General features: G+C 43.5%; 1 protein-coding gene across 1 annotated transcript in view; it reads right to left on the reverse strand.

Moving 5' to 3' along the window:
- The window catches only part of NIN (ninein), an 89,896-nt gene that overhangs the window by 67,427 nt on the left and 6,468 nt on the right, over window positions 1–16,001 (reverse strand). The window contains exon 2 of the mRNA XM_052646842.1: window positions 11,125–11,206. Coding sequence (XP_052502802.1) covers window positions 11,125–11,206 — 82 coding nt within the window. The remainder of the gene's footprint in view (window positions 1–11,124; window positions 11,207–16,001) is intronic.

A 16,001-nucleotide genomic window follows, 5' to 3' on the forward strand; every position in this document is an offset into this window, starting at 1 on the left:
ATTTCCCCTATTTGGCATCACTACATGAAAGTACAAGTGAACTCTGAAGGAAAGCAGACAAGCCCACATTGCCTAGAGGAGTCTTGGACTCCACTTTCGTGGAAAGCTCAGGATGAGATGTAACAAGAAGAGAAACTCCAGAGCTGTGACAATGTTCACTTTCCAGGATCAGCATGAACCACAGTGCACACATTTAAAGTGACCAGAAGATCTTGTGCTCACACTAAAAGAAAAACTGAAATACAAAGTTAATGAGAATGACCACTTGGAACAGGCTAGCTGCAGGCAGGGAAAACAACCAACAGCCACCCACCCCCTTCTCCCTTCTCCCTCTAACTGAACAGGGCAGTGTACACTCTGTGCTGTCTCCCAGAACTGCCCCAGGCACCTGTGTGATGCGAATGGCCACTTGGAACACTCAGTTCTTGCAATGGCCAAAGACAAGCAACGAGGACCCAAGAGGAAGCTGAAATGGTTACCCCAAAGCCTAAACACTATTTATTCCATCAATACTTTTCATGAAAAACACAAGCTTAGGACCTGGGATGCAGTGCCATCCATAGTACATACATGGGAAGTTAAAGCAGAGTTTCAGAGACGCACTCCAGTATTAAATACCAGACACCAGCCAAGCAGAGCATTCTGTCGTAGTTGTTGAGGGATCAGTTCCGTTCAGTGGCTCAGTCATGTCCAACTCTTTCCGACCCCATGAATTGCAGCACACCAGGCCTCCCTGTCCATCACCAGCTCCCGGAGTTCACCTAAACTCATGTGCATCGAGTCGGTGATGCCATCCAGCCATCTCATCCTCTGTTGTCCCCTTCTCCTCCTGTGCCCAATCCCTCCCAGTATTAGGGTCTTTTCCAATGAGTCAACTCTTTGCATCAGGTGGTCAAAGTATTGGAATTTCAGCCTCAACATCAGTCCTTCCAATGAACACCCAGGACTGGTCTCCTTTAGGATGGACTGGTTGGATCTCCTTGCAGTCCAAGGGACTCGCAAAAGTCTTCTCCAACACCACAGTTCAAAAGCATCAGTTCTTCAGTGCTCAGCTTTCTTCACAGTCCAACTCTCACATCTATACATGACCACTGGAAAAACCATAGCCTTGACTAGATGGACCTTTGTTGGCAAAGTAATATCTCTGCTTTTGAATATGCTATCTAGGTTGGTCATAACTTTCCTTCCAAGGAGTAAGTGTCTTTTAAAAAATTTCATGGCTGCAATCACCATCTGCAGTGATTTTGGAGCCCAAAAAAATAAAGTCTGACACTGTTTCCACTGTTTGCCCATTTATTTCCCATGAAGTAATGGGACCAGATGCCATGATCTTCGTTTTCTGAATGTTGAGCTTTAAGCCAACTTTTTCACTCTCCTCTTTCACTTTCATCAAGAGGCTTTTTAGTTCCTCTTACTTTCTTAAGGGTGGTGTCATCTGCATATCTGAGGTTATCGTTGAGGGATAAGATGGCTATTTTATCACTTTTTGATTCAAACTTCCCTTTTCCCTGAAATGATCTGAGGATATTTCCAGGATGAAGAAGAAAGCTACACCTTTGTGGTGCTGATCTCCTTATTTTGGAATTGCTCCTGCAATCCGTGGCTTCCTGCCTCCTTAACCTAGAAATTCATTCCCAGAGACCCAACCCCTTCTAATGGACCTGGGGACAGGGGGATCGTCTGAGACCCTCTAGACTACATTTTGGCTGACCTCACGGGATTCCTGAAACTCTTTTGAAAATAAAGCAGGTGTAAACCTCAGGACAAGCCTCCCCCTCCTACCCCACTCCACAAAGCTTCCCAGGAAAAGGCAGTTGCGCAGCAAATGAGCACCCCCACCCCCACTGTGCATCCCACCTCCTCGCCCACTCTGACACACTGCTGCACAGGGATCACACAGTCAGAGAGCAAGTGCACACCTGATACTAAATAAGAGAAAAGGAAAGAGAAGAAGCAAAGTGGAGAACAGCCCAGAGAGAGGAAGACACAGAGACAGAAAGAGAACCAACAGCAAAGGAAGCGGGTGAGGAACAGAAGCAGGGCAGAGAGCAAGAGGCCGACGGAGGGCTGGGAGAGGAGAAGCAGGAAGAACTGATGGGTTGGGGTCCAACCGGCAGAGGAAGAATGAGTGAGAGGAGAGCGGGAGAGGTGGGGAAAGAAAAGGGATGGAGAGGGAGATGTTCCGAGGAAGGGAGAGGGGAAAAAAGACATCTGGAAAGCCTTGGGACATTATATCCATTCCTTCTGCCTCCCAGTGCAACCCCACCTCTGCGGAGACCATCTGCAGGCAGGGTCCTCACCCCCATTTTTGTGTCCACACAGCCCTTTCCAAGGCAGCTGCTTCCTGAACCCTAGCACCCCACTCCCCAATCACGCCTCTCTTCCGGCATCTTCACACAAAATGCAGGTGCCAATTGGAGCTTTAGTGTCCCCTCCCCGGATGCAAAGCTGGAGAAGGAAATGGCAACCCACTCCAGTCTTTTTGCTTGGGAAATCCCATGGACAGAGGAGACTGGCAGGCTATAGTCCACGGGGTTGTAAAGAGTCAGACATGACTTAGCAACTAAACAGCTGAATGCAAAGACAGTATTTTAGTTGCAGTCTCCACAAGTTCCACTCAGTTCTTGGCAATCTGAGTGATGCTTCCTACTCAAACACAGGGGCTTCTGGGCACAAAATGGGGTGGCTGTGATTAGCTTTGTCTGGAAGGGAAATGTCAAGGGGAAGGTTAGCACTCTCCCCAAGGGTAATGAGGATGGTGGATAGGTGTGGTCTAACAATCCCCAGGGGTGACTGGTCTGACCAGAAGATCTATCTAAGCCCTAAAGCAGGTGAAGATCTGTCAATAGAAAAAACTCTTTGAGTTGAAAATGATGATGAGATTGTTCACCAACCTTCTCCTGGGAGGCTCGGCCTGCTAATTCCTGTTAGAATGCCCTGCTTCTTGAGCCATTTGGGGGAAGAAGCCAGAGATTCACAGATCATCTAACTGAATCCTCCCCATTGTTCAAGGCTCAGCTCAAAACTGACTTCTTTCAAACCTGGTACAACTTTTATGGGACCATTTTTCTCCTGTGAATTCAGTACAACCCATATATTGATTGTTCCATGCTTAATACTGACTGTGGTCATATTTTTCTATAAACATTTTACTTGTTAGATTTACCTGCCCAGCTGGACTGCATGCTTTCCAGGGCAGCAGTGCTTCATGGAAAGAGACCATGGGCTTTGGAGTCAAAGAGACCTGGACCCTTAGTCCTTACTGAGGTGAGGAGTACCTAGCATCCTGAGGTTTAGGGAAAGCCACAGGAGCTTGCTGGGGCAAAGGCACTAGTCAGGTAGCTTCTGCCTGGGATTGGGTCCTCCCACCTGGGGTCCTGGGGGTCAGCAGTGGCCTGGAGCCTATGGAGCGGACTCAGGGAAGGCCTCACGGCCCCCAGTCCTGCAGCACATTCCTTCTCCTCATGTGTTGTGACAGGTTAAGATTACTGGCAAACGCACAGTGACAGCATCCTGTCTGTCTCAGAAACTGAAGCCGCCTTCATCCCATTCGTGCCCTAATTTTCTCCTCCTTGTCATCTCCTTTCCCTTCACCACAGCATTGACATGAAGGCATGTGTGCTAAATCACTTCAGTTGTGTCCAACTCTTTGTGACCCCATGGACTGTAGCCCACCAGGCTCCTCTGTCCATGGGGATTCTCCAGGCAAGAATACTGGAGTGGGTTGCCATGCTCTCCTCCAAGGAATCTTCGTGACCCAGGAATCGAACCCGAGCTTCTTACATCTTCTGCACTGGCAGGCTGGTTCTCTATCACTAGCACCACTGACATGAAAGGACACACCAATTCTCTAGGACTCCCTGCAGAAAACTACCATTTTCGTGTCCCTAATTTGGAAAGGATTGCATACACTGGAACTGAAATAAACTTAGGTCAGCACAACGTCCAAACAAACTGTTTCATTAGCAAAATTCTCCCCAGACTTGTTTTAAATAACAGTAATATCCTTTTTGCACATACATACACACACACATATATTTTTTTAAAGTGCCTTCTTGCTCCTTGGAAAGTCATAACAATAAGTATTCTTCCAGAGGACAACTGAATAGCTGCCTAGTCTTTGATTATACAGGTACATCATAGCTTGCCTAACCAAAATACACGGTCAAAAATTTCTGCTTGGGGGCTTCCCTGGTGCCTTAGTGGTAAAGAATCTGCCTCCCAGTGCAGGAGACATGGGTTTGATCGAAGAAGGTCCCACATGTCTCAGGGCAACTAAGCCCATGAGGCACAACTACTGAGCCTGTGCTCCGGAGCCTGTGCTCCGAAACAAGAGAATCCACTGCAGTGAGAAGCCCGTACTCCACAGCGAGAGAGTAGACCCCGCTCTCTGCAACCAGAGAAAAACTGTTGCAGCAATGAAGACCTAGTGTAACCAAAAATAAATAAATAAAAGTACTTAAAAAAAATTTCTGCTCAAGATATATATATTAGTATTTTAACTATTTTAAATGACTATCCTTACACACACATCATTATTTCCATAGCATAAAATCTGAATCTGGCATTGATTGGCCAAAAAGACTTTTATAGTTTTTGATGCTTATTGTTTTACAAAAATCCAGGGATGTCCCACTATTTTACATGACCAGCAGTGGATGTGAACATTTCTAGTTCCCTCTGATCTCAGGAAATGAGTCCTCACATGGTCTTTTGATGGTGGTGGTGGTTAGTGGTAGTGCCTTTATGTTGCTTTTAACTTTTGAAGAAATCTTTTTGGTCCTCACTGATGGCATCCCATATATACCAAGGGAACCAAGGGCTAAGTTCTTAACTGAAGAGAGGACAAGAGGACACTCCTGCTGGCCATCTGTGTGTATCTTCTAAAAACAGGGCCCTCAAAGGGCCTGGCCCACGGCCCCCGAATACAGCTGCAAGCACAAATCTTCAAGCCCTGCAAACCGGGATCTAGCCTGCTGTCTGCTTCAGTGCACACTTGCCAAGTGAATGAGGAAGTATTTGTTTATTATAGTCACAGCTTCTCCAAAATACAAGGAAAATAATTAGAAATAGGGCAGTTTCTGGAGTGAAGAATGTTTATTACCAGCAAAAACAAAAACCAAAAACCCAATCATCTGCCTTACCTTATTTTTCTAACGGTTTAGCTTTTCCAAACCTGAGATTTCCCTCACCAGATAAACAAAGGAAAGATATTTATATTAACAGTATGAGGGGAGGAAGTGCTTGCTGCGTTATGCTAACATCTACCACAGAACAGAAACCTACGGCAAGATGCATCAGATAAGGACAAAAGTCTCTGGAGAACAGATCCGGACAGTGTAGGCACGTAACTATGTAGCTTACAGTCGTGTAGCTTGGAGCCTGTGTCAGCATCTCCGTTACCCAAATCCTATAATCCATAAATAATAATTAAGGTGTCCCTCTCTCACTCTAGGAAAATAACTTGAAAATTAAGCTGCACATATAGATGCGGGGGAGCTCTGCCACCGGTGATGTTAATCAGCCTGGAATCCACAAAGGACTTCCTACGTTCCCAACCCATTTTTCTGACTTCATCTAAATTTTAGTACCTTCATTGCATTGTTGAGTTTTTAGGGGGAAAAACTCTCTGTTAAGAGTTTTAGAATCATAAACATCAGAATTAAAAAGATGCTGCAAATCATCTATACCCTCTAATTTTAAAAATAAAGACACTGTACCTCAGAGATGTTAGAAATGGCAGAACCCAAGACTGCGGAAATCATGACTTAATTCCATCTCCTCTGAAATCCTATTATAGCTTTCTGTTGTATTATTTATAATAGCTGTCTTTTATTAGAAGAATAGGAAAGCATGAACTATATTGGGTATTTGCCTTTAAGAAGTAAACCCTTGTAGTGTCAATTTATTTGGGGTGAAGTTTTACAGAAACACAGAGCTAGCTTTTTCATACACGTAGATGTCATTTAGATAATAGGAGACAACACAGCTGAATCCTGGAGTTGAATGGATTTTAAGTATTTTCTAGTATAATTACCTTCACATATGAGGTAACCAAAGACCTCAGAGGTTTTAATGTATATAGTTCAGTTCAGTCGCTCAGTCATGTCCGACTGTTTGCAACCCCATGAATCGAAGCACGCCAGGCCTCCCTGTCCATCACCAACTCCCGGAGTTCACTCAGACTCATGTCCATCGAGTCAGTGATGCCATCCAGCCATCTCATCCTCTGTCATCCCCTTCTCCTCCTGCCCCCAATCCCTCCCAGCATCAGGGTCTTTTCCAATGAGTCAACTCTTCGCATGAGGTGGCCAAAGTACTGGAGTTTCAGCTTCAGCATCATTCCTTCCAAAGAAATCCCAGGGCTGATCTCCTTTAGAATGGACTGACTGGATCTCCTTGCAGTCCAAGGGACTCTCAAGAGTCCTCCCTAACACCACAGTTCAAAAGCATCAGTTCTTTGGTGCTCAGCTTTCTTCACAGTCCGACTCTCACATCCATACATGACTACTGGAAAAACCATAGCCTTGACTAGATGGACCTTTGTTGGCAAAGTAATGTCTCTGCTTTTAAGTTGCTGTCTAGGTTGGTCATAACTTTCCTTCCAAGGAGTAAGTGTCTTTTAATTTCATGGCTACAGTCACAATCTGCAGTGATTTTAGAGCCCCAAAATATAAAGTCTGACACTGTCTCCCCATCTATTTGCCATGAAGTGATGGGACCAGATGCCATGATCTTTGTTTTCTCAATGTTGAGCCTTAAGCCAACCTTTTCACTCTCCTCTCTCACTTTCATCAACAGGCTTTTTAGTTCCTCTTCTTCTGCCATAAGGGTGGTATCATCTGCATATCTGAGGTTATTGATATTTCTCCTGGCAATCTTGATTCCAGCTTGTGCTTCTTCCAGCCCAGCGTTTCTCATGACGTACTCTGCATAGAAGTTAAATAAGCAGGGTGACAGTATACAGCCTTGACACACTCCTTTTCCTATTCGGAACCAGTCTGTTGTTCCATGTCCAGTTCTAACTACTGCTTCCTGACCTGCATACAGATTTCTGAAGAGGCAGGTCAGGTGGTCTGGTATTCTCATCTCTTTCAGAATTTTCCACAGTTTATTGTGATCCACACAGTCAAAGGCGTTGGCATAGTCAATAAAGCAGAAATAGATGTTTTTCTGGAACTCTCTTGCCTTTTCAATGATCCATCGGATGTTGGCAATTTGATCTCTGGTTCCTCTGCCTTTTCTAAAACCAGCTTGAACATCTGGAAGTTCACGGTTCACGTATTGCTGAAGCCTGGCTTGGAGAATTTTGAGCATGACTTTACTAGCGTGTGAGATGAGTGCAATTGTGTAGTAGTTTGAGCATTCTTTGGCATTGCCTTTCTTTGGGATTGGAATGAAAACTGACCTTTTGCAGTCCTGTGGCCCCTGCTGAGTTTTCCAAATTTGCTGGCATATTGAGTGCAGCACTTTCACAGCATCATCTTTCAGGATTTGAAATAGCTCAACTGGAATTCCATCACGTCCACTGGCTTTGTTCGTAGTGATGCTTTCTAAGGCCCACTTGAGTTCACATTCCAGGATGTCTGGCTCTAGGTGAGTGATATAAGGCCACCCAATTAGGGGAGCATGGGGTTGGCAGAGAGTTGGTCACCACTGAACACACATGCCAGTATTACATAATTCCTGATTCAAGGGTCTTTCTACTTTATCAGGCTGGATTTTCTATATTATAGTCAGGTACAGCACTGGATATTTTTAATTTATAAAGATTTTGGATGTTACAAAATATCAATTCATGACTCCTTCAGTGTCAAAGGCTGTGCACTATGGCCCTCCTATTTCTACTGATTTAAGAGTAATTTTTCCTCTCAAAGTCCAGTAGGTCCATTGATTTCAAAACATAAGATAAAAAGACCACAGCCCTGGCCCCTTATGGTGGAAGATGAACTAAGTGCTGAACAGCCAAGTAATGCTGAGGACATAGAACCCCTGTCACTAACGATTAGGTGAAACTTGCTCTTCTCTGCTCCTTCCTTCTGCTGCTGGCCACTTGTCAGAATCTTTCTGGCCAGGCTGCACTGACTGAGACTGCGTTGCCCGCAGCTCATCCATCTGAGAGTGAACACCCTAAACCAAAGCCTCCTGGACTCCCATCCCTTGGTGATAACAATGTTAGCATCTTCCTCTGCCCCTATCTGTGAGACGTAATCCACATCCTTCTTTGAATCTCAGTTTGCTCATGGATAAAATGGCAGCATTCACTCTAGCCTTGCAGTCATACAGTCAATGACTTAAGGGATTGTTATGTTGATAAGAGTTCAAACCAGTCCATCCTAAAGGAAATTGGTCCTGAATATTCATTGGAAGGACTGATGCTGATGCTGAAATTCTAATACTTTGGCCACCTGCTGCAAAGAACTGATCCATTGGAAAATACTCTGATGCTGGGAAAGATTGAAGGTGGGAGGAGAAGGGGACGACAGAGGCTGGATGGCATCACTGACTCGATGGACTGAGTTTGAGCAAGCTCCAGGAGTTGGTGACGGACAGGGAAACCTAGCGTGCTGCAGTCCATGGGGTCACAAAGAGCTGGACATGACTGAGTGACTGAATTGAACCATGTTCGTAAAGGGGAAAGAGGGGGTGAACCCAGGTGGCCTCTTGGTATACAGCATTTAAGTCCTGATCCTTCTTTCTCTGCCTCTCTCCAGCCAAGCCAGGCAGTCTGTAGGGGTGGAGTCACATACTTGAGTGGGTGGGAGAATGTTTGAGTGAAAAGAAATGCATGATCCCCAGAAACAACTGGAAGGGCCAGGGAGTGACAGGCAAAAGTCAGAAAAAGCAGAGATGCTCAGGAACAAAGAAGGAATGACTCAGCCTCATATGAGATAAAACACTCTTAAGGCACAGGCTCAATCCTAGATTTTTTCCTTCCAGGTCAAATGTTAGGGAAGTCACGTCCATGCTGGAGGAAATGCTGTCAGTAAGGACTTTGATGCTTTATTGCACTGACTTGGGGCAGCTCTGTAGCAAATGTTTGCTGTAGTCTACCCAAAGGACGGAGCACACAGTCAACTATCAAAACCCCTCTGGAAGACTTGTCCAGATGATGCCTCCTCCGGCCCAGCAGTGAGGCACACGTATAAATCTGAAACCACTGACCGGAGTTGGACTTACAAACCTTTCTTTCAAACTGTTACCAAGCTCAACCAGACACTGTCTACCTCCTCGTCCTATGATTCAGATCCCAAGATGGTACAGTTCTACAGGGAACCCTTCACATTTGTGGTCTGTTTATTTATTATGATAATTTTCTGGCAGGTATCAAGAACAGGTTTTAAAGAAAGAGCAGCAAAAGGACAAGAATCAGGGCAGCCTATTCCAAACTGACATAAACACCCATTATGGGCAAAGAGAACACGGAGCTGAAGTGTATGTTACCCATGTGCGCACGAAGAACAATAGATGGGGTGATGTCACGATAGCTCTAGTTAGGGTCCCTAGATCTTACACTATTTTTATCAAGATGACAACCTTAAACAAGTAAAACTACTAACAAAATGTGAGAACCAGTAAGAACAAAAGTCCAGATTCCAGCACTGGGTGACCTACAGAAATTCTATTTTTAGTCTGGAAATCCTCTATGATGCAATAAACTCCCTCCCACACTCACTAGGGGCTTGCAGAGAGCTCTGGCAAGCCTCAGAATTAACAATAACCTTAATAAAAAGGGAGAGACTCAATCCAAACCCAAAATACTGCTAACCGCAGAGTTTATACATATGACACAAATCTGGAGCATTTCAGAAGGTCTGATGAACTGGATCACCGGTGAGGATAAGACAAGAGTTCCCACCTGTGCTTCCAAGTAGGTCACACTGAACGACTGCTTGTAGCAACAAAATGTTAATGATCTCTTCTCAATCTCAAAACTGGACTATATTTTTAGTGTTCTCTTTTTTAAAGTCAGGTTTATTGAGGTATAATTTACGTAGAGTAAGTTTCACCTTTTTACAGAGCAATTCTGTGGGTTAGAAAAACACTTATAAAATTTGTGGCCACCGGTGCAGAAAATTTGATTGTTAAAGACAATCAAATTTAGAAGAGAAAGAATTTCAGAGTATATAAACAGGAGGGCAACTCACAGGAGAAGTGAAATGAAGACTTTTAAATAAAAGAAAAAAATGATAGCATGTTAAAAAAAAAATTTGTGGCCACCATCACAATCAAGATATAAAAATGGTTTCATCACACCCAAAATTCCCTTGTGTGCCCCTTTATAATCAACTTCTGACCCTAGCTTCTGATTTTTAAAAAAACCAGACTGTATTATAATATAAATTTCAACACTGTTTAGACTTCCCCTTAAATATTTACCATATATCACTGATCCTAAGACACTACCCCCAACACACACACTCCTAGATTTGAACATTCTTGAATTATGATGTGTCTTATAATCAATGGCATTTTACCATTATAACTGAGAAAAAAAATTTTTTAGGAGTATATAAAATAATGATGTGTCATAATCTATAGTACCTTAAAAAAATCAATGAAGTATAATATTAAGTTTTTGTTGAATACTTACTATGTGCTAAGCATCCTACTGGGCACTAAAAGTACAAATATGAACAACAAGGACCATAAAGAACTATCACTCAAGAGGAGAGAGAAAAACAGTTATAATGTGGTCCTGTCTGTAACACAGGGCTATCCACTCGCTGGCACTAAATAAAATTACCCACCCTTCTTTCAGACAAAATTCTGCCCCAGTTCATATTATTTCATGTTCACAGGCAATGAGGACGGAAGAAGGACCATTCAGTTCCACTCTGCTCATTCCGGGAATGAGTTACGGCCACACCATCTGACAGATCTCCTGGGAACAATCCAGTGATTTCTTCCCTAATTCACTGCTGTGATAGAGGAGGCTCTTCCTAGTGTGCGACAGCTGTACGCCTTTTATGACCACGTCAAAAGACAAGTCACTCCAAATAACTGCTCAATCTGGGGGAGGCAGATACTCTGCAGCTTTCACACACATGCCTCAAAGTCCCCAGATTCTCCCCTGGACACATTTTAAAGCAGAAGGAAGAGAAGAAAAGTTAGCGTTCTTACCTGGTTCTTGAAAGTGCTCTTCATTTGATAGAGTTCTAGACAAGATAAGTATTAATGCTTCTTTAAACTGGTCAAAATGCACCTGAAAATAAAGAATTCAAAATAAATTAAAAATTCCATAGCCTTAAGGAAGCAAACCCATGTACAAGGTTCCAGAACCATTTGTTAGCATCCTGACAGCCCTGAAGGGAGTCCTAGAACCTGTTTTTGTTCCCACTTCTTCTTTTCTCTAAAGCACTAAAGGCAAAATGGGATAATCATTTTACACACCAGAGTCACCAACACCAATATCAACATTTGTTCAACCCCGAGGGGAAATAACACAGCAAAATCCTCTTTATAAACTCAGAAGAAGATAGGTTTTGAACTCAGTTTCTTTTATTTTTCTGAACAAGACCAGAAGAGAAAGATGTTAGGTGAGACACTAGAAAAAATTTTCCAAGTAAATGACCCTTCTTAACAATGTGCCAAAAATGCTTTCATCTCTTGAGACATTTTAGAAGAGAGTAAACTACCTTTCAAGGTTGACTTGAAATACAGTCTTGCCTCAGGCAAGTAGATGATATTTATCTCCCAAGGCCCTAATTCTATAAACAAGTAGAAATCAATAGCATACACAAAGGATAAAAGAACCTTGGGAAGCATGCTCCCGAATTCTTACAAATACAATTACCTTGACTAAAGTAGGATGGAACCTGAGTCTTACTGAAGTAAATACTCAGAATTGGTTTTTGAAGCTTTATCTAATGTTTTGTGAGTACAATTTTGCACCAATATCCTTATCAGTTTCCTTGGCACGTAAGGGAGAGTCCCTCTTCTCTTGGTGTGGTCCACAAATGGGACTGTTGGTATCATTTATAACTTTCATTATTAAAAAGAAAAAAGGGGCAGAGGATTGTACAATTCTTGAAAAAAACAAACAAACAAGCAAACTCAGAACTGGGATATTAAAGTAGTAAAATGGTTTTCTTTATAGCCAAGTACATTATTCTACAACTTAAATTCACATGATCTCACCATGGGGCAGAAGCGAGAGTCGGTATTTCTTCTCACCATAATTATAGTTTAATAACATGATACCTATTTATACAGAAGCCCATATGTAAATACAAAGTTGATAAATTCATAATGTGTGCTGCTGTGGGTCTCTTTGGGACATCATTACAAAACATTGCCTAGGAGTTGAAATATAGGTGACAGATAAAAACCACTTCTGAATTAAATGTGGAAAAGCAGCAAACCTCATTAGTTATCTAAACAACAAATCATATGTCTTATTCATGCAAATCAATGCAAAAGAGAGGAATCCACTGAGATTCACCTCAGGGTGTCATAAAACTGTGTATGCTTGCAATTTACCACACTCCCCCAAAGTACATGTGATTTCTCTACCACATTCATTTTGATTACTTGAAACTGCTTTCTAAATCATATTCCTTTAGATCATACAGACTAAAAGCATATTTATGGAGCCAGAGCAGAAGTCTATTAAGGAAGGGCGGGCATCTGCTAAGGAGCCAGTGAAGGATTAAAAGATCACAGAATTATAAACTGCTCATTAGGTTTCACAGCTGACAAATCACAGAAATACCAGGGAGAGGAAAGAGGGCCAGCTTTTGGCAGTGGCAGATGTGAGTCAGGCGCTGTGGCATCCAGATTTGGTTAACCAGGGGCAAGACCATCTTCCCAACCAGCCAGCTCACAAACATCACATACCCAAGCCCCTCCTACTCAGGGCATCTCCCACACTGGCATCTACTACTTCCTACCAGGATCATGCCTTCCTCTGAGGGTGGGCAGGAGAAGGGTGAGGAGCGAAGGCTATATATGCCGGAGCCAGCTGGCTGGAGGTTCTGACTCTGGTTCAGCCACTCACCTGCTTCTGTGAAATGGCTCAATTACTAAACCTCTCCAAGCTTTAGTCTGCTCCTCTTGAAAAGTGGGGCTATGGAACAACTAATTTTTATGATTCATTCAGCAGATATTTATTGGGCCACTGCTATGTGCCAGGCCCTATCCTAGGCCCTGGTGATAGAGCCTCCATATTCTCAGAAATGGTCACAGGGAGTCAGGCAGGTACTTTGCCAAAAGTATTACATGTATTTTATGTTATGTATGCTACCACCTCCCTCATAACAGCTTTAGGGAGATAAAATGAGAGTTACATAAATTGTCTCAAACTTCCTAGCACTCGTGCAGTTCAGTTCAGTCACTTAGTCGTGTTCAACTCTTTGCAACCCCATGGACTGCAGCACACCAGGCTTCACTGTCCGTCATCAACTTCCAGAGCTTGCTAGGTACTCAGTAAGTGGTAGTAGCCACTACCAATAGGACCAGTAATGGGATGACTATTTTCACCACTTTCACAGAGAAATGGCTATGTTTTCCAAGCAAAGCCACTGACCATGAGAATGACCCAACCAACCAAGTGCAGGGTGGGGTGAGAGTGGGAGATCCAGGAGCCTGCCTCCCGCAGGATCTGTGCAGCTGCCCAGCACCAGAAAAGCAGGTCTGGTCTGCTGTGTTCAGGGACCCCAGCTCCTTGATTCTACTCTCTCTTAGGGAATCAGTGGGCATGACCAAATGAAACTGGAGTCCCTCGTTGCCACAGTTAGTTAATGAGTTGAAGAGAAGGAGGCTCCTGTTTCAAAAGGGTGGTTCCTGACTTGAGACTTTCACATCCTTTCTACCTGACTCTGTGGGCCTCCGCTGGGTCTTCTCAAGGTGGCAGTTTTGATAGAAGTCATTGGAAAGAGCCCTTCAGAATTTTGTCCTAATGTAGTTCAACCCAGTGAGGACTAGCCACACAGATGACTCAGGGGTCTCTGTATCTCAAATTTACTCCCCCAACCCCCACTGCTAAATGGGAAAGAGATTCAGTTACTAGAAAGTTATATTAATGCAAGTCCTGGGGGCATTATTGTAGGTTCATTCCCTCCTGGACATTTAGCCAGCTGACTCGCACAACATCCGGGAGCGACAGGCCCCTATACGTGTGTTATTAGTCTGTTTGATAGTGTCCCATAAGTCCCTTCTGTTCTCTATGTCTGTCTTTTGCTCCTGTGATTAGACGAATTTTACTGCCCTATCTCAAGGCAGGCATCCTTCCGCTAAATTGAAAGGAGAGAGGCTCAGAGGAGGCATGTCCTTTCTCAAGGCTGCTGGTCTTGAAGTGACAGAGTACCAGGAGAACTCAGGCCTTCTGCCTGGACTCATCAAAGTCCAGCCCCCTGCCCGTCCCAGCACCACCCCCCCAAGCCACTCCTGGTCTGACCTCTCAGGGAGATCCCTCTGTTGCTCCAGGTCACATCAACTTTACACAATGTCACCAGGTGTAAAGCCGGACACTGAGGCTTCAGGACACGAAGCCTCTCCTGAAGGACACGAAGGCAAGAGTATACATAACCTCTGCCCTCAAGTGGTTTACCAGCTACAGTCCAGATTATAGAGGGTGGGGGGGGGACAAGGGAAGAAAGTCGATTAGTAACTACAAGGCTGAAACTGACAAACGTTTTGAGATACAAAAAAATGAAAAGAAAAAATAATTCCACTGTACGTGTGTGATTTTATATATATATAAAAATATATATTATCTATCTATCTCACAATTTCTTTATCCATGGACATCTAGGTTACTTCCATGTACTGGCTATCGTAAACAGCGCTGCAGGGAACACTGGGGTACCTGTGTCTTCTTGAATTACGGTTTTCTCAGGGTATATGCCCAGTGGTGGGATTGCTGGGTCATATAGTAGTTTTATTCCTAGTTTTTTAAGGAATCTCCAGCCATAATCATGGCTGTTATCAATTTACATCCCCACCCAGAGCGCAAAAGTGTTCCCTTTTTACTCAACCATAAAAAGGAACAAATGTGAATCAGTTGAACTGAGGTGGATGAACCTAGAGCCTGTTATACAGAATGCAGTCAGAAAGAGAAAAACAAATATCGTATATTAACACATACATGTGGAATCTAGAAAAATGGTACTGATGAACCTATTTGCATGTCAGGAATAGAGACATAGTTGGGGGAGAAGAGGCTGGGATGAATTGAGAAAGCAACATTGACATATATACTATGTAAAATAGCTAGTGGGAAGCTGCTATACAACACTAGGAGCCCAGACTGGCACCCTGTGATGACCTAGCGGTGTGGGATGGAAGGGTAGAGGGAGGCTCAAGAAGAAGGGGATAGACATATAGCTATGACTGATTCATGTTGCTGTATGGCAGACACCAACACAACACTGTAAAGCAAATATCCTCCAATTAAAAAAACAAACAAATAAACAATCAGTAGCTCTAATAAAAAAAACGCTGGTAGGGGCTCTGATAAAAGAGTATGTCCTAGTAGGCCAACAGGGAAAAGAAGGACGGTTTTTTGACATCTGACTTCAAGATATTCACAAGCAGAGCTTAGAAGTTTCCAAAATGGACTTAGGATGTATTAAATCAGCTACATTTTAGAAGGAAAAAAATTTATAAAAGACTAAACATGATTATTAACTCAGGGGTTCTTCATAATCCAACACTGTCTATCTGGGTAACCTCTTCTTCCTCCACAAGCAGAACCTACAGGTCTAAAGCAAATGCCTGGCAGGCTGATCAAAACAGCTGGAGCAGCTGTAAGTCTTAAGTTGATCTTTATTTTCCTTCTTGTGAGGACAGAGACATTGGACCCTCTGCCTTAAACAGCAGTAAATTCCACATCTTTCAAGAGAGCTCCCTAATAGAAGCAGGTGATTGCTATTTTTCATCAGAGCTCAAGATTACTGATGGGGCAGAAAAGCCCCTCAGGGCACAACTCAGAACCAAAAAACGTGAATAAACGCTCTCTATTGTGAAGAAGTGGGGATCCAAGGGGCTCACTCAGTTCA

The sequence above is a fragment of the Budorcas taxicolor genome, chromosome 10 (assembly GCF_023091745.1).
Source record: "Budorcas taxicolor isolate Tak-1 chromosome 10, Takin1.1, whole genome shotgun sequence".
NCBI lineage: Eukaryota > Metazoa > Chordata > Mammalia > Artiodactyla > Bovidae > Budorcas > Budorcas taxicolor.